The sequence below is a fragment of the Anabas testudineus genome, chromosome 17 (genome assembly GCF_900324465.2).
Source record: "Anabas testudineus chromosome 17, fAnaTes1.2, whole genome shotgun sequence".
Lineage (NCBI taxonomy): Eukaryota > Metazoa > Chordata > Actinopteri > Anabantiformes > Anabantidae > Anabas > Anabas testudineus.
Window position 1 is genome coordinate 15,138,722 of NC_046626.1, and position 18,330 is coordinate 15,157,051.

General features: G+C 40.4%; 2 protein-coding genes across 3 annotated transcripts; one reads left to right on the forward strand and one right to left on the reverse strand.

Annotated features, from left to right (window-relative positions):
- The first annotated feature begins 21 nt into the window (after window positions 1-21).
- tcea1 (transcription elongation factor A (SII), 1) lies at window positions 22-4,639 on the forward strand. 2 transcript variants are annotated; one of them, XM_026374025.1, is made up of 10 exons: window positions 22-231; window positions 1,255-1,317; window positions 1,404-1,509; window positions 2,265-2,364; window positions 2,468-2,616; window positions 2,707-2,763; window positions 3,120-3,274; window positions 3,465-3,611; window positions 3,774-3,845; window positions 4,251-4,639. In XM_026374025.1, exons 1-10 carry the CDS (start codon window positions 157-159, stop codon window positions 4,257-4,259), a joined length of 933 nt encoding a protein of 310 aa, XP_026229810.1. In that variant the 5' UTR covers window positions 22-156; the 3' UTR covers window positions 4,260-4,639. The 2 variants fall into 2 exon arrangements, with proteins under 2 accessions (XP_026229810.1, XP_026229811.1); XM_026374026.1 differs by having other exon boundaries at window positions 2,471-2,616.
- Window positions 4,640-5,389: 750 nt separating this feature from the next.
- On the reverse strand, window positions 5,390-13,133 carry rgs20 (regulator of G protein signaling 20). Its single transcript, XM_026374037.1, has 5 exons — window positions 13,056-13,133; window positions 11,252-11,418; window positions 8,925-8,999; window positions 8,602-8,836; window positions 5,390-8,315 (listed from the first exon to the last, which is right to left on the reverse strand). The coding sequence occupies exons 2-5, from the start codon at window positions 11,413-11,415 to the stop codon at window positions 8,127-8,129; spliced, it is 663 nt and encodes a 220-aa protein (XP_026229822.1). The 5' UTR covers window positions 11,416-11,418; window positions 13,056-13,133; the 3' UTR covers window positions 5,390-8,126.
- Window positions 13,134-18,330: the final 5,197 nt, after the last annotated feature.

Sequence of the window (18,330 nt, forward strand, 5' to 3'; positions counted from 1 at the left end):
CAACCTCTCCTGCATCGACTAGTGCGGTCTGCTAACAGCGGTCCCGGTCCGCCTCGTAGACGCCGCCGCCGCTTTCACTTGAGTGTTGTGGTCTTTGTCGCGAATCTTCTTTCCCGTTTTGCTCTTGATTGTTCGATTTCCATCCGCTCAGTCAACATGGGCAAAAAGGAGGAAGAGGAGATCATCAGAATCGCGAAGAAGATGGATAAAATGGCGCAGAAGAAAAACGGGGTGAGATGTCTGATGAGAATGAATGCTTAACCTGCTGCTTAGCGAGGACACCGATGTTGATGTGTACGTTAGCTAACATAGACGCTGTGGTGGGGTTAGCCGCCGACTCTCTAGCCTCTAGCTAGATCATTTAATGTAAATACAAATCTGAACTAGCGTGACATATCATTAGAATATTCAATCTTCGTCTACATCGTCATCCTCGTCAATAACCTCCACGGTTAATAAGTCTGCAGTTATGATTTAGGGGTTAGCCGCAACTAGCTAGCATGCGAGTCTGTTTATGTTATCGGGTTGCTAACAGTTAGCCACACGGCAGAGCATTAGCTACTACTTAACGTTACTAGCTTTAACACAGTGGCATGCTAGATACTGTCATTTTAGGATAACTGATATTAACTGGCTAGATGTCAAAATCTGAAATTAAAGCGTACAATTACCCTTCGGATTTCGGGATTATGCTAGCGTCTAAGTAGCTAGTGTGGTAAGGCTAACTGTTTTGGGTGCCTTGGCATTAGCCGCCTAGCTACTGTAACTATCGTTTACGTTACTACAAGTAACATAACGTAGGCTCTAGTAGGACTGAAAGTAACTATTGGCGTTATACTACTAGAGTATTTGCATTATTAATGATTTGATGTTCCAAATGTCGACATAGTGAAAATAGCTATTAGAAGTTGACAGAAACCAGAGCGACATATTTTAATTTGCAGGTCAAAGTCTCTAAAACCGTGTCACCGGGTCCCTGTTCAACAAAAATGACCAAGTAATCAATAGTTATTTATATCTAATCTATTACTAATAAACAGAACTTAACTCATATAGCATAGTTCACATCAAGATTTATAAGAGGAGAGCATTTGATGTCCGACTATGGTGATGCAGTTGTTATTGTTTGCCTGCTGTGGAGCATCAGTTTACAGCTGAGGAAAGGTTCAGTGTGAGATGGTTCAACCTGTATTCAAGATTACAAAAACTTTATTAATCTACTGTATATGCCTCTTCTACCCTCTCCCTCTGCAGGCTGGGGCTTTAGACCTACTAAAGGAGCTGCGCAGCGTCCCCATGACTCTGGAGCTGCTTCAGGTAACTTTGCTCGTTCGTCCCAAAGTTAATCACGGACACATGCAGCCCTCAAAACCTGAGGCACTGACAACAGTGTTTTTCCACAGTCTACAAGAATTGGGATGTCCGTTAATGCCATCCGTAAGCAGAGCACAGATGAGGAGGTGACATCCCTCGCCAAGTCCTTGATCAAATCATGGAAGAAGCTTTTGGGTAAATATATATATATACTTTTCCAATCTACTCGTACAGTTAAAAAGATATGTTTGGTGTCTTGAGCTGTGGGGTGTGATTGCATTTGAGACAGTCATTGCATTTCTTGTAGCTGATTGGTAACAGCCTTAAGCTCAAACAATTTTGACTCTTCATATTGTAATACATTACGGTCTGTTTACACCAGCTGTCAAGTGTCCTGTTCTTAAATCGCTTACAGCTACTCTAAACCCACAGTGTTGTGAGTGAGATGTTTAATAGCACAAACAAATGAACTGCAGCCAACAGTTTCAGTGAAGATTTCAGTGAGACATCCACACTGATAGCACAGTCAGTAAAGAATTCATGCTAGTGATTGTTTGCACTGTTGCCAAAAAGCTTCTGGGTTTAAACCTGTCTGTCAAGCTCTTTCTATGCTCTAACAGTGCCTGCGTGGGTTTTCTCCAGGTACTCTGGTTTTGTCTCAGAGCCCAAGCCATGAATGTTAGGTTTGATGCAACTCCATATTGCCCATATGAATAAATGGTTGTCTAGGTGTCAGCCCTATAATAGACTGGTGACCTCTCCAGAAATGTCAGCTGTCACTGGCTTCACTAACATTTTTCTCTAAACAGTACACTACGAAATGTTACATGAAACCTTTAAATGGAAAGCTGGGAGCAAGGCTATTTTTTGTCAAGCACACAAAAGTATTGATTTAACTTTTGTTGGCCTTTGCTTGTATCACATTCACATGTAAGATTTTCATACTGTAGATGAGCCTGGAGGTGGAGATAAATCTTCAGATGAGAAGAGGAAAGAGCAAACGACACCTGTTTCTCCATCACAGGGAAGCCCAGAGCCAAAAGAAGAAAGGTAACAAATTATTTTGATATTATTTGATGCATTTGTTGGTATTATCAGGACAAAACCAGTTTGCATTCGCATAGTTTTCATTTTATTCCTCTTGCTCCCGTAGTAGCTCCAGCAGTAACTCCAGCAGCAAAAGCGAGCCCACTGAAGTTGCACCCAACACGTTAATCAACACCTTCCCTCGTGCACCCAGCACCTCTGACTCTATTAGGCTCAAGTGCCGAGAGATGCTGGCCAATGCATTGCAGACTGGAGGTATTCCTGTTATGATAATATTATAATATATCATTTATAAACATTTGTCTTTGTTTTTCCTAAATTTCTTTTTCTTGGCAATTTTTCCAGATGATTATATTGCTATTGGTGCTGATTGTGACGAGCTTGGAGCACAGATTGAGGAATATATCCTTTTCGGTGGATGCCGGGGTGTTATTACTGTGTTTTAAATTACTATTGTTGGTTATAGTACAAATAGTAGTAGTAGTTTCTGTGTTTAAGTGTTTATTTTCTCAGTTAATTAAATGTAGAAAACCAAAAGTCTTTACATTTGAAAAACTATAAACAAGGGGATGTTTGGCATTTTTGTTGTATGTTTCATTAGTTATCAAACAGTGCAAATACATTATCAGGAAATCAACTCACCAGTTAATCTCCTATATGTTTAACACCAATACAACAGAATTGCTGTGTTTATCAGTATAGTTTTAGATTTTGCTTTGTTCTAATTGCTCAAGTTGAATTCCTTGACCTGCAATCACGCATCTTCCAAGAGTTTAAGAACACAGACATGAAATACAAAAACCGCGTGCGGAGCCGAATCTCAAATCTGAAGGATATGAAAAACCCTAATTTAAGGAGGACAGTGCTATGCGGGAGTGTAACCCCTGAGCGCATGGCTAAGATGACTGCAGAGGTGTGTTTCTGTGTTTGGTTTTTCCTTAGAGATCAGGGAACTGGCACACTGTCAGTAGGGTTTCTTGAGACATTTTTACTCCAGTGCTGATATAAATTGATTATATACTTTTTATCTCTTGTTAAAACAGTAACAGGTTTAAATTGGTTAACCCTAAAACTTTGTTATTGATATTCATCTGCATTTATAGGAAATGGCTAGTGATGAGCTAAAGGAAATGAGGAAAAATTTGACCAAAGAGGCTGTCAGGGACCACCAGATGGCCACCACTGGAGGCACGCAGACTGATCTATTCACCTGTGGCAAGTGCAAGGGGAAGTGCTGCACCTACACACAGGTAGAGATTCCCACCTGTACTTTAATTGTAAAAGTAGTTGAAACCTTTCTAGATGTTATGGCTTGTTTTTCTGTTGTATATTTTCAAATTAAGACGGGTATGAAGCCCTGTTTGTACATTACGATCTTGTAATACAGGATTTGTGCTTTCAATCATTCCCAGGTTCAAACTCGCAGTGCTGATGAGCCAATGACCACGTTTGTCTTCTGCAATCAATGCGGAAATAGATGGAAGGTATGTTGGTTAACATGGGCTTTATTGACCCGGGTTGTCACAGAGGATTGTGTAGCTACCCCCAGTATGCATTTCAGTGTTGGAGCGGTGTCTCCACACAATGTGCAGGCATCGGTATGTTTTGAAGATGTGCTCAAATCACTGCTGTTTGGCCTTTAAGCATAGAACTGCATGATGAAGCTACCTAAATATTGATGTGTACAAATTATAGCTTCGACAATTGGTTGATTTACCAAACAGTTGATCATTGTATTTCTACCATAATTTTAACTAGTGCAATCTTATTAGAACCCCCTTTAAAAGAGTGATAGAGAGTAGAAAAATAAATGAGTCACATAAAGGATTACATTAGAGCAAGTGCCTAGGTATTAATTTTTATTTATTTTTTTTGTCTGTGTCCCCCAGTTCTGCTGAACCTGCGGACGTGATCCACGGCACTCCGACAAGTAGCAAAATTCCTGGACCAGGTTTTATCTATCTGCAACAGATTGGAGCTTTGTATTCTGTGGTATATGGCACCTGACGTGCCATAGTAAGATGTCACTGCGGTTACTGTTAAATAATATTCTGTTTATAGATTGAGCTCATTGTCAGTTCCCCATTGCCCTCCTCCCAAATCTCCGAATTAGTTGTTTCTCACTGTCAAATATATGTGATCGATCGTGTCTCATTCTCTTTTATCATTTTTTTATATGTAGTTTTAACACTTTGGACAATGTTGTTTTGCTTTCCCCTGACAACATTGACATGACTTATTTAATTTCCCAATAAAGTGTAATCCATTTGATTAAAAAGGGGTGTTTGTCATTCACCATCTCTTAGAATATAATGCGTCTTCAGTCTCTTCTGGTTACGCAAATCTTTATGCTATAATGCATCCAAGGATCTAAGAGGACACGTGTGTGTGTGTTTGTGCATGAACCCCTGTGTGTGGAGGAGCATACATTGGTTATTGGTGGAATATTCATCACATCAAAGTGAATGCTGATATATGAATATTAATCTGACTGGCGATGGCATAATGTCATTGGCTGAACCAGGAACACAATAGTTTCCCTTCCCTCGAGGTTTGTTTTTTATAATTGCCAGGTGCAGCCACTCTGTGCTGATGAGCTGTTGTGCTGCTTTGCGTCCACACAGACTCAACCAAGACAGTGGCGAAGAAGAAAGGTGCTTTAATTGTTTACATTTTGGGAAAGCAAAATTATCACTAATAGATAATTGTTCAATACATGGAGATCAAGTGTGCAACATGTTTCCAGTTTCGCTCTCAGCATCACTACGTCTTCATGATTATTATCTCATAAGGATCTCTCTCTCCCCCCCCCCCCCACAAATATGGAACATTTCCAATCGTCCTGTACTAAGTACTTAATGCACACATAATGCAACAGAAATATTGACGGTGACTAGACATTAAAAATATATTTAATCAGCATTTCACTATGCTGAGCTACTTCCCAGACTAATTTACTGCTTAGTACCTGTGTTGTGTGGTTTAAGGATCAAATCATTCCAGAGTCAATAAAATTATTGTGCTTTATTTTATCTTAATCAAAATGCCCACAAGTCATTTTTCTTGGAGAGTAGCAGAAAAAAAAAACTAAACCATATACTGTAAACATTCACATTATTTGTTTTTTTAAAAATGTATTCTTCAGTAAACTCAGCGCAAAGTAACACATTTCATATAGTAAACAGAAGAAGAAACAACATTTATAGGCATCACTCCAAACCATTGGCTTAGATTGTGTTTTGAGGTTGATCTGCGCGGTGTATCCATCAACTCAAATTGCACATAGTAAGTTAAAGTTAACTCTAAGACAAGTACAAGTGCCACCGTGAAGCACACAGGTTGGCAATAAGTTCAGATCAACCAGCCTTATCCACTGATCCTTGTCCTCCGCAAATAAAGACATGTGTTGTCATCACCCTCCGCTTTACAAACTGGACTGATGTAGTCGAGACAAACCACATGCAATAGTTTGGCCAATGAGAGAGACAATTTCCAGTAAACTGGCTTCATGCTCCACTAACCACCCTTATGGCAAGAGTATGAAAACAACCATTGCCCATGAGAAAGATGTCATTAAAATTGAATGTCAAGGCACTTCCCCATGTGAGGATCTTGTCTTTGAGTGACATGTTTGTGAGGCAACAAAGTAATTCAACTAAAACTATCTGAATACATTAAAGTACTTAACACTTGGCAACTCCAATTGTAGTCAATGGAAACACTCTCGGTAAACAGATAAACACAGTTTATGTGGTAGCTTTGGTGTTGCCACTAACCTGGCCTGTCCCCTGTGGTCAGTTTCAATTGATAGTCAATTACATCGGGCAAATGGGCTTTTTATACTATTATTTTAGGTGAAAACCCTCCAAAAGCAATCAATTGTAGTCAGAAATCCCAACCTCATGCAAATTTTGTTAATCTTTTTCTTTACAGGTCCATAATTTCAGGGTAATTTCTTACTAAATTCCAACACATTTCTTGACATAACAATTAAATTTTGTAGTAATTATTGCTAAAATAAAGACAGTTCAAGTGGTACACTTCTAATTAATTTGAATTAATTTCTAGCATAATCTACAGCTCATTAGTCACGTCACAGCAGCTCAGCCAAATGTGTCTGGAGAATGGAAACTATATTTTTCAGGAATAGGCTTATTTAGTTTCTGGATAGAGCTCATTCTACAGCCAGTTGCTAGTTAGCTTAGCACAAACAAATGAGCTGATTCGAAGCTCTAATGCTCATGAAAGAACCCGTTGTATCTTGCTTGTTCGATGCAAATCCAAATCAACATTTTGCCTTTTCACAGTGTTGAACTATTTTTTGGACCAGGTCCACTTTACAGGCAACTAGAGTTCATTGAGTTGGCAACCTGGAATGTCCACAGATTGTTTGGCAGCTGCACAAAGAAATAGAAACATAAGATGACAAAATGCTGTGTTGCTTTCACACTCGGGTCCATGTAAAATAAAACTTAATCTGGACTTTAGATTCTAGTCTTTCTGTTAAGCTAAGCTAAGAAGCTCCTGCCAGCAACATCAATCCTTTCACCTACAGCCCACAAAAAAATAAAAAGAGTATTAAATAAGCTTATTATTAAATCCTCCATATTATGTTTCATACTCTTCCTTTTGGTTTTCAATAAAATCTTAATTAATTAATGTTTACTATCTGAATTTCCAGATATTCAGTCCCATATTGCACAGTTCTTTCCAAGAAATGTCCTAAAATGCTATCAGGGAACTCATAACATATTAAATAAAATAGTATTACCCAAATTTCTACTTTTTCTGACAGTGATTTAACAGTAAAGTTTACTTCACTATATGACTTTAATATAATTTGTATTCTGTATTAGCAATAAATATGAATAAAATAGAAAAAAATACTTCATCTGGTAAATAGAATTACTTATTTTGTTACACTGATAAAACTATAATAAACCTATGAGAACAAAACAACAAACATTAGTCTTAAATAGACAAACGTCCATGGTTAAGATTGAGTAAAGACAGTAATGATGCCCTCCCGTCGCTGATTTGAGTTTCTTTAGGAAATAAAATGATTGCACTGCGTGACAAGAGATAGTGTCACTTTCTGTTACTTCACCACTAACCACATTTACAGATGTTTCAATCATGCATGGTTTCTTCATGAACTGGAGTTGCCAAGTCACTGTCACAGGTACCAAAGTGTGAGGTTAGGTAACAAACCGGGTGAAACCAAGGTAAAATCATACAGTACCCCACAAAGCTGCCTGCAAGTAGAGCTAACATGTAGCCTTTGACTTGAGCTTTGATTTTCATACGCAGTAAATAGAACCAGGCATTTCCACATAAAATACCCACAATTCCATTTCTACTATTTACAAACTCATAAATATATAATCTACAGTAGGAATTATTTCCCCCCCAAACAATCATACAAAATAACAACAGACCATAAAAAACTCTGAACACAAATAAAATAGATTATTTCTATCAAAAGAAAGAAAAAGAAATCAGAAACAAAATGTATTCATATTCCTTTGGAGTGTTTTGCTGTGTTGATCTGTAGCAGTACTTATGATGTTGAGCCCTCGGGAGATTTTGAGACCTGAGTGTCTTCGGTCAGGTGCAGATCACAATAGCGCTGAGATCCCTGGGAGGGGCCAGGCCCGAGGCCCGGTTCATGCAATCCTACACTGAACATACAAAGAAAATGTTTAAAAAGGGGGTAAAGATATGGGGGGGTAAAGAGAGTTAAAAGATCACAGGTCATCACCACCCTAAGATTCAGGGGACTGCTCTGACAGAGTGTTGAGCAGGTTTTTGTAGGCTGGGGAGTTCATGTAACGGGGATACGAGTCTCTTTGCATTAGTGTGTAAATCTGCAGCTGGGCATCGTCGAATGTGTGTGAGGTGGGTTCCAACATGTTCCTGTTGATCGCTTCACGCACGCGGGAATCGAGGCTCACCTGGGAGTTGAAAGAATAAAACATTAGTATGAACAGCGTCATTATTATTATTTTATAGCAATACTTTGTCGTGTCCAACGCCTAGATTTCTATTTCCTCGTTCAACAAAACGTTCATCTTTCATCTTTTTAATAGACATTAGAATGGTATTAATTTCACCTGATTAATTTAGTAATTAAGCAGATTTCCCAAAATGTTCATTTAAGGTCGGGGAGAATGAGATGAACATTTATCAGACTTGTAATCAATCAATTTTTAATGGCACGATGAAACTGAGCCTTCAAACCTCTTTAGGCGAGAGAATGGAAATGTAGTCCTCATAGATGACCCGAGCCTTCTCCTCTATCACACTCTTATTGGTCTCCTTGCTGAACTCCTCACAGGCTAGCCAGAAGAGCATGTTCTCCTCACTGAACTCAGTGCGGAGGAACAGTCGGAAAGAGTTCCTCCCCGCTGGGCAACACATCAGCTTGTCAAACGACTGTCCCCATGAACGCACCTCCTCCAAAGTGGGCTTGGGACTGCAGGGAGCATAGCAAACAAGGGGCTGAGTGAGTTCAACATTTAGCAGAGCAAGAAGTGACAAGTGTAGTAGGGAATTTAACTGACCAGTCTTCACAGTCTGCGGTCCCTTCCTTGACATCATAAGATGCCTTTCGGTTCCTATCATCCCGGTCTTCATTCCTAAATGGTACAAAAGACGTGTAAACACATGATGAGAATACAACCACAACCACTATGGCTAAAATGGCAAAAAATGCAGCTGAATACAAACTACACATAATTTATTCTCCAACGCAGCTATTTATTAGTTTATATTTATTACATTACTGCACAAATTATGATTTATGTACAATGTGCAGTAACATATACCTAATATAATTTCACAGTCATGTGCAAGAAGACTGGATATGCTGTATATTCATACATTAGTGATCCACTGATCACTATTCCTCTTAAGGATCACGAGGGTGCTGGAGCCAGTCCAGCTGTCATTGGGTGAGAGGCAGAGTACACCCTGGACAAATCTCCAGTCTGTCACAGAGCTGATAAAGACAGGGAACGATTCACACTCACATTCACACCTACGGGCAATTTAGAGTCACCAATTAACTTAAGTGCATGTCTTTGGACTGTGGAGTACCAGGAGAAAACCCACGCAGACACGGGGGGAATAGGCAAACTCCACACAGAATGGATTCAAACCCAGGTCCTCCTAGCTATGCCTATAAACATATGTGCTCTCCCCCTTTTTATAACATTGAATAATTATTTTGTATATGGTTTAATGACAAAAAAAGTTTAATTGCACAGGTTTCTATTATCTTTAAAGTAATTGACTTAAATCATCTGTGGTGAAGTCACACAGTTAAATGAAGCTCACCTCTGTGTAGTGAATGTGTTACATATTAATGTAGTATAAATACATTTGTATTTCTAAGCTCCAATTACTGGAGAATCAGGTTATATACTACATCTTGAAAACAAAAGTACACTCCAGGAAACTCAGTGAAAGGGTTATTGAAAAAAAAAGTTAGGGGATGGATACTAGAGAGTATCCAAGTCACTGAATATCCCTTGGATGTTCTGTATATCACACTGTGACTTGAGAGAAGATTCCAAAAAGACAATGACCTCAAGCAGACAGCCAAAGTTTCACACAAATAATTTTACAACAACATTGCTCATGTCCTAAAGTGGCCTACAAACTCGGAGACCAGCCCTCAGTCCAACTAGTCCTCAGTCCAAAGATTTGTGGAAGCACTTGGAAAGGCTTGTTCCCTCGTGATCTTAAAAAGCAGATGTGCAAAACGGACTGAGACCCATCGGCACAGGCTCCATGTTGTAACTGCTGCCAAAACTACTAAATACTAATTTGAAGGGGGCGAATACTTATGCTATTACTTATGTAATCAAATAGAATATTCTAATTAAATTTTATTATTTTGTTAGTTAGTTAGTAGCGTTAGTTCACTTTATCTGTGTAAAAAAGACCTCAATATATATGTATATATATAGAAGCTTTTTCTTTTGCTATTCTTTACAACCCACTCTCACCCATTAATCTGAAATGATTGGGCAATTAATAAATTAGCTGATGGACATACAGTAAAATTAATCTGCAGCTAGCGCTGACTCATATCCTACTGAGATAACGAAACTCCATCCATCCATTATCTGCATTAACTGCTTTTCTGTTATGGGTTGTGAGGATGCTGAAGCCAATCCCAGCTGTCACTGGGGGGGGACATCCTGGACAGGTCAACCTCAAAACAAGTATATCACACAGCTGACAAACATTCACACCTATGGGCTATTTAGAGTCATCAATTAAACTAACAGCATGTCTTCAGACTGCGGGAGGAAGCTGGAAAATCACCCAGTCACATTTGAACCAAGGCCCTTTTAGCTGTGAGGTGACAGTGCTAACCACCACACTTCTGTGCTCCCTGATAATAAATACATTTATAGACTACTGGATTACTTTCATAATCAAAATGCTAATAATATGTATAGTAGATAGTTATGTAAGTAATAACTTTACATTGTTTAGATCATTTAGATTTGTAACTTTATTTATCTGTATTTCTAATTTACTGGGAACTAGAGCTAAATTCCAAAATCTAAATATAATGATTCTTATTTGGTTTGTTTTCATCCAAAGCAAATGCAGCTATGCTGAGCTGCGGACATTTAAATCATGTTCACAGCAGAAAACTGATGTTTCGACATGTTTTACTTTGCTTTAAGGCTACTGCAACACAAACAGCTACAGATCATGTGCATCACGTACAGATCAATATCCAGAGCATAAGCACAAGCACAAGCTGCAGCCTGCTGTTGAGACACAGCAGCTCAGGCTGTTCTGTCATGTGTGCAATAATGTTGGCCATGCTGGGCCACGATGAGTGAGTTCTCGGGTGGGGAAGACCTACCAGGAACAGCTACAGCAGCAGCACCAACAGAAGCAACACGCATTTGAGCCCCGTGGGTTGGCCTGGCCCGGCTGGCCCTGCTGGGCCGGTGCAGTTCCCCCCGCTGCCGACTCCTGCTGCACCGACATCTGCCTCTTTCGCATCTCCATCCGCTCTGATCCCATGGGCTACAGACAGAGGAGAGGAGAGGAGAGAGAGAGAGGCACCAAGTGTAGTGTTTAGGTGTCGTTAATAGTATTTAGCTGGGAATTTGTCACGGAGGGATACTTGTGATAATAATATGTTTTGGCTTGCAATGTACTTGTAGAAGACAACAAGTGACAGCGCTAGATATAGACTTAAAAACACAGAGAAGTGATGTCAGTGGGAATTTGGTCCATTGCTACCATCACATTTACCACAATAAAAGATTAGTTAGATTCATTGCAATCACATTAAACCAGTTGACACCTGTCTCTCTGTTATATGCTCAGGGAGTAAAGTGCTGCTGGTGCTGGTCAGAGCATGTGCTGGCATTCCCAGAGGTCACACTGTAAAGGAATGCTGTTTGCTCTATTCAGGGGGAAAGTATGGAAGAATTATTTGCTGATTTTGGTTTTCCAGCTGCCAAATATGCAAGCGCCGAGCACATTTCAGCCCCTCTAATCTCAAGCTGGCTGTATGTTCCCTTGTACACTCTAATTGGATGTGAAAAAAAGGATGGGTTTTAGAGCATGGGCTCAATAGCCATAATCCAAAATGTGAAATATCTCATATGTGAAAGCCTGAGTGTAAAAGCAGCACATTAAAGGATTTGCAACTCTCACTGGGTCCAAGTGGAACTATAAATTAAATACACTTGTAATAAATGTAAATATATTTTTAGGGTTTACAAGTGTCATCAAGTGTCAGATTGTCACACACCTTTACATTTTTCATTTTCATGAGCAGTCACGGTGTCTAATTGTGACTATAGCATTATCAACAGAATCTCCATGAAGGTTTGTCGGCCTATAGACTACACACGGGCACACAATGACTTCTTGTCGGATCTTTTCAAATGTGTCATCAAAGGGTCAGACACTGCCAAATCCTGTCAGATCATTTATGTAACAAAGCTGTCGCTTCCAACGCGCGGCATCGTCCGGCTACTACCGGGCACAAGAAGGCGATGCTTTAAAAATGTCAGAAGATTTGGTCCATGGGTGGTGGTGGTGGTGTTGGTGGGGGGGGGGCTCAAGGCGCAGCTTGCAAATCTATAACCGCAGCATCGCTCTTTCACAGCCTTTCAGTGAACACAATACCATTTGGTCATTTCTAAAATGGATCCGCGCGCGGTTTCAGCTGCAGATTTCGTGCGTCTTTCCAAACGCCACACATTTTACGCGTTAGGTTGTCGGGTGCCTCAAAGCGGACACAAATGCAGTACGCTACGGCTTGACTCAACAGCTACAGACGGTGAAATGGGGGGTGGGGTGGTCGCATCCAATCAAAGAATAAATCACGATGAACTCCAAATAAAGCACAGCTCTTCTTCGATCTCACAGCGGCGCAAACGCGGGGATTTGATGGTCTCCGAGCGATTTAGCGGCAGGAATCGCTGCAATTGAAACTCGCACACCACATCAATGGGAAGTGCCACCATGAAGAAGCACAGAGCTTCATCGCCCTGGACAACCACCGAAAAAGACACTGCCTAGATCTGTTAAAAGCCCACTGCACAGCAAGACAGTGACATGCCATTTAAAACCGCCGGGAAACGGCCTCAAACGCCTCACTCACCAATGTATGTGCAATAATACGCCGGTTTGCTACCAGTACTTACAATTTCACCATGTATGCACAGCGAGAAGAGGTAATTCTTTGCGTTGATTACATCCGATGGCACAGAAGGTTTTTTTTTCCCCCGACCGGCTGCTTCAAATCACTACGCATGCGTCTTCTTTCCAACTCGTAGTAGCCCAGTGAAAAGCAGAAATCCCTGACAGACTGCCACAGGTTTACTGTTCCTGCCTGAGCTGCGGGAAACAAACTCTCTGGCTGAATTTGTGATCAAGGAGAGGTAGATATAGAACTATATCACAAAAACCCGACACATTTGTCCAATCTGCGAAGCCCAAAGTGTTTCAAACAACCACAGAGGAAGCTCCTGACCTCATGTGTCGAGCCTTTTTCCCTTGCAGTCGCTGTCTGTGGTGCTGAAACAGCCAGTGGTTCACAGTGCAGAAGTCTAATCAGGTGAAGCTGTAGGTTGGTTTTAGCAACCAGTGGAGTTTAATCTTACATTTCTATCTTTTGACATGAGTGATCCATCCATCAAGTTTTAATTCTCAGTCCATTGTCATAAACCTGAAGACTGTTGCATTACCTCTCCTCGTGTGATGGTATTTATATCATTCCTGAATCAAAGCGCAGTCCATAACATTTTTATCTTATTGTCTCTGAGTCTCGGCTCTTTTGGAGATCTTTTCCAGGCTTCTGTGTGTTTTGTGATCCACAGCACAGGCCTGCAACCAGAAGTGATATGGAAGTCAACACTGCCATCTGAAGGCGGCTCCAACTACAGCAATAACACGACAGGCTCCATGCACATGATGCAGCATGTCATGATCGTGCACTGATGCAGACGAACATGGAGTGAATCAAAGTTTACACAACGTTTTTCAACAGCAATGACTACATTTGCAAAATAAAGCCAATTCAGTACACTCCCTTATTATTTCACACAGTTGTCCCAGTTGTATGCTGCACTAGTGCACTGGCCATTTGATTCAGAATAAAATAGAAATAATAACAGTAATGTCTACACACACCTTTCAATGCAATTGCTTACACTCCACTGACACTCTGCTTCTAGATGCTTGCTTTATATAAACAGCAGATGGCACTCTGCACTCAATAGCTGCCTGTTCAGCAAAGGTCTTGTACTATGTATTGTATTTTATCTAATCATCTACCTAAGGCACACCAACATGTTTGTGCTGTTGCCTATCTGGGTCACGCTGTCAGTCAAGATGATCTCGGATGCTTTGGAAATCATGAGCACATGTAGGAGATCTGTTCAATGTCCACTAGTATTGTGTGATACTGCCAGTGGAGTCATTGTGGGATGAAGCATCCCTCTGTGTGCTTCATTAGGGTGTGTCCTAAGCGTGCCTATTCTTCTGAGAGATACAAACATGTGACTTTCTTCATTCTTTACTTTAACACCTTCTCCTGCTTCCATGTTATGCAACACAGACCCACAACTAGTCATGGGACATTGATACATACACATACAAGCAACAAATCTTACTCTGTGCCCGTGCAGATCATTTCCAGGCTTCTGTGTGATGTACTGATGCAGTTTTTTTCCCCCTCTGTGGACACAAAGCCAAGTGGAAGAGGGACTCTTGTTACACAAGGTCACACCGTAGAGCATGACGACAAGGCTGGGTGGCAAGATGAATAGAGTCTTTTCAATATGCGATTAACGAGATTCGCAGTGTGAAGCTTTGAGGAAGATAGAATTTACCATCACTCGAGCTCCATATGCAGACAGGCACTGGAGAGGCAGCGTCTTTAACACCTCAAGAGCTCATGCATGGCATCTGTGAGCGTTTTGAGGGTGAAGATGAGCTGTCCAATCACAGCAACAAATATGCAAGCAGAATTTAGAAAACATCATTTTCACTTCCTTTGAGTTTCATTTCCCGCTGACATCAACGTTCTTCTGATGAATTTCTCTCGGTTTTCCCCAGGTTCGTTGATTAAATCGGTCTTTGTACAGCAAATCTCAGATCTCAGTTTAATAAAGTGCAATTAGTCATATCTGTGTAGTCATCTCATGTCAAACTCAAGTGTTTATTTTTTTCTGTAGTTCATATTTCACAAATTTACCTCAGAGAGGGTAGCAATGTTTACACCACATAAGCTACTTTATCATTTGATGTTCCCATTTATTTCCATTCTACATTACTGTAGGAGAAAGGTTTCCACGCTGATATACCCACTACAGGTTAGAGGTAAACACAAGTCTACTGGACTCTTGATGCCAGAATTAGAAATGACACAGGGAATTGCTATTGCTGTTACTGTTACTGTTACTGTAATATTTTTTGATGATACATTCATTTCTTCATTGTCCTTCAAAAGGAACATTTACGTGTGCAGCCAGTGTGTCCAAATTACCATCCCCATTTCTGTTACTGATATACCAGCTGGTTTATTTACTTCACCCATAATCTATTTTCTGTTCTCCAGAGGCCCTGAACTTAGACTCAAGATCGGAATATAATTATACAGTATCATATCATGCGAATGAATTATGTGTAACAGTGGAGAGAGGTTTGGTTTCTTTGCATCTTTGACAGAGACCCTGAAATTAAGGTTAAGAAGGGACATGCCAGTCATGTTGGAGCAGGTGTATCAACATGTCAGGGGTGGGGAAGCACAGGTGTATTTGGTTGTGCACCAACAATCGCAGATGTTTTCACTTAATCTACTTGATTAGACTCTTTTCAGGTCTCCACAGCTCTCCAGCTAGTTTGGTTGTATCTGTTGCGACGGGATAATTTACACTGTTTGTTGACCTCAAATAAAATCAAATGCTGCATTCACACAAAGTGAAAAAGGGAAAAAAACAGTCTTTGTTTCTTTCAGTGATTGATCACATGTTATTTCAAGGTAGTTAGCCCTTGTTCTAAGTTAGTCACACACTGTGAGTCGTCCGACCAAGCAACAACTTTGTGTAATGTACATGTACATGAGCTGAACTGACTGCTTTGTTCTCCTGTCCTCCCACTCATTTCTGGAGCTCCTATGTCCTCGGAGCTCTTTTACAGTCCCTTCCCCTCTATGAATAGTAACACAGCTCTTGTTACTACAGAGAGCCCAACGGAAATCCCTTTACCAAAAACCCTTCTGTTGCCAAACATTAAGCAAATCACATTTTCAGACTATTTTTAGAAACCAGTCAACATAGTCAGAACTACATACTTTTTTTTTTCATTAAATATTGCTTTTCAACACGGCTCTGTGCGTGACTCACTACACAATATTGTTCCGATTTATAATGACTATTTATAAGGACTAATGTAATTACACTATTTCAGGACCCACTATCTTCTTCTGTAATCTCCTTACACCTTGCTCAGACAGGAAGTGCTTCTCTAAATAGAGTTTTGGCAAGAAACTAAAAGGGCTGCTGACCCTGAGACGAGCACGATCAGGTTGCAATAACAACAACAGATGTATGAAGAATGTTTCACTTGCTGCAGGTGATTCCTTATAAGAAGAAAATGTCATTTGATATGGAGACATATAGTGATACACTGAAATTCATAGTTTTACTAAACTAAATTTAACTTTTTTAAATCTGTGGCGACTTATAGGTGCAACAACAATAAAGAAACTTACATATAAGTATAATAAATGTATGTACCCTGGGGAAAATGAACTGTTATGTACAAACATACTGGAGTTATTGATTTTTGAACCTATTTGCTCCAAGAAATGAGAAATTATTAATCAGTGATAGATTTGTGATACTGAGACTGTGAAAAAAAACCACAACACATACATCCATACCTCAAGACACACCATCTCCTGTTCCTCTCGGTCAGGATCACTGTAGTTGACTGTGTAGCCCACACCATGGCGGCAGGCCCGAGCCAGTCCCCGGATCCGCTGCCACATCAGGGCCCTGGCGTGTCTGATCCCCCGCAGCGCAGACGTGGGCCTGATCTCCCACTGCCTCAGCGTTCTAGCACATAGCATGCTCCGACCATGAGGCCCCACTCGCCACGTGAGGCTCAAGTCGGTTTGAGATCATAAGAAATCCACACAGTCCTTGCTCCTTTCCTCTATGTTTTCCCACATCTGAAGCACATTGTGACAGAGAGGAGAGGAAATAAGGCATCAGAGACCCTGAGAAAGAGAAGCGTGTTTACAAAGGAGAGAGCAGAAGGGGATTAGGACAATGTTCCCACTGGATGCAATCCTGACTTCTCTGTGCTTCAGTGTGTCTCACCAGCTTAGGCCAGATTAAGGCAGGAGATCTTAGTGTCTGAGTGAGACGGACAAAGAGGAAGACTAGTGACAGACGTGGATTTATTTGCAATTGTGTATGCTTGATGAATTCCCATGTCATACAATGGATTAAAACACACTGGTTAAAGGACTCTGGAGATGAAACATATGGCCACAGTGCACGCTTTGCATCCCTGATACAGGGATACTCTTCATTTACAACATGACAATAGTGTTGCTCATCTGTTTTATTGAGGAGCTTCCACCATGATGTGCTGGGTCGTGTCTCTCATTACAGACTAATAAGTCTCTATGAGAGTTCTTCAGTGTGAGCAATCAACTGATATCAGCCCTTTGTCAGCCTTACCAAGCCACGAAAATAAAGGAGCTTCAACTGATAACACAACTTATTGTAATTGTCTGGCTAGAGTCAAGAGTTGTGTATTCTCATTTTCTAGCCCACCAGGGTGGCAGAAGTGTTACTGACAGGCAGGAAATCACAGTAATAACTTTGTCTGCCCTCCCGCTTTCAAGGTTTGTTTTGTTTTAGGGACTGTTTTCAGTCCTGTCTGTACTTTGGCAGCAGTGGCACAAACCACCTAGTTAGTTAGATCAATTTCATTTTTCACTTCAGCAGCCCTGACACTTTTCTATTTGGGTTTTAGGGCAAGTTCAGTAAATTATTAAAAATGCAACAGGTGAGTATAGTTACTGAATCATTTTCATAGACAGATTTAGAATTCGTCAATCACGTTTACATCAAATAATTACAACATAATGATGTAAAAGTACAGGTCCCAATAATGCTCAGATGTTCAGGACATTAGTTATAGAGTCTGGAGCGTCAGAGGGGGAACAGCTTGTATTAGTCGGCACTTCTTAGCTCCAAACTGTATTTTTGATGATATTCGTGCTTAGTGGTTGAAGCAGTTGAATATTGATTTTTCTTTAAGTAGCAGCACATGGCAAAAATACTCCATAGCATTAAGTCCTGCACTGAAAGGATTATTATCATAATATACTTGAAGTACCTAATGTACAAGTACTCGAGATGCAGAAAAGGGACCCTTATGAGTGGAGTAGTAGTGTTA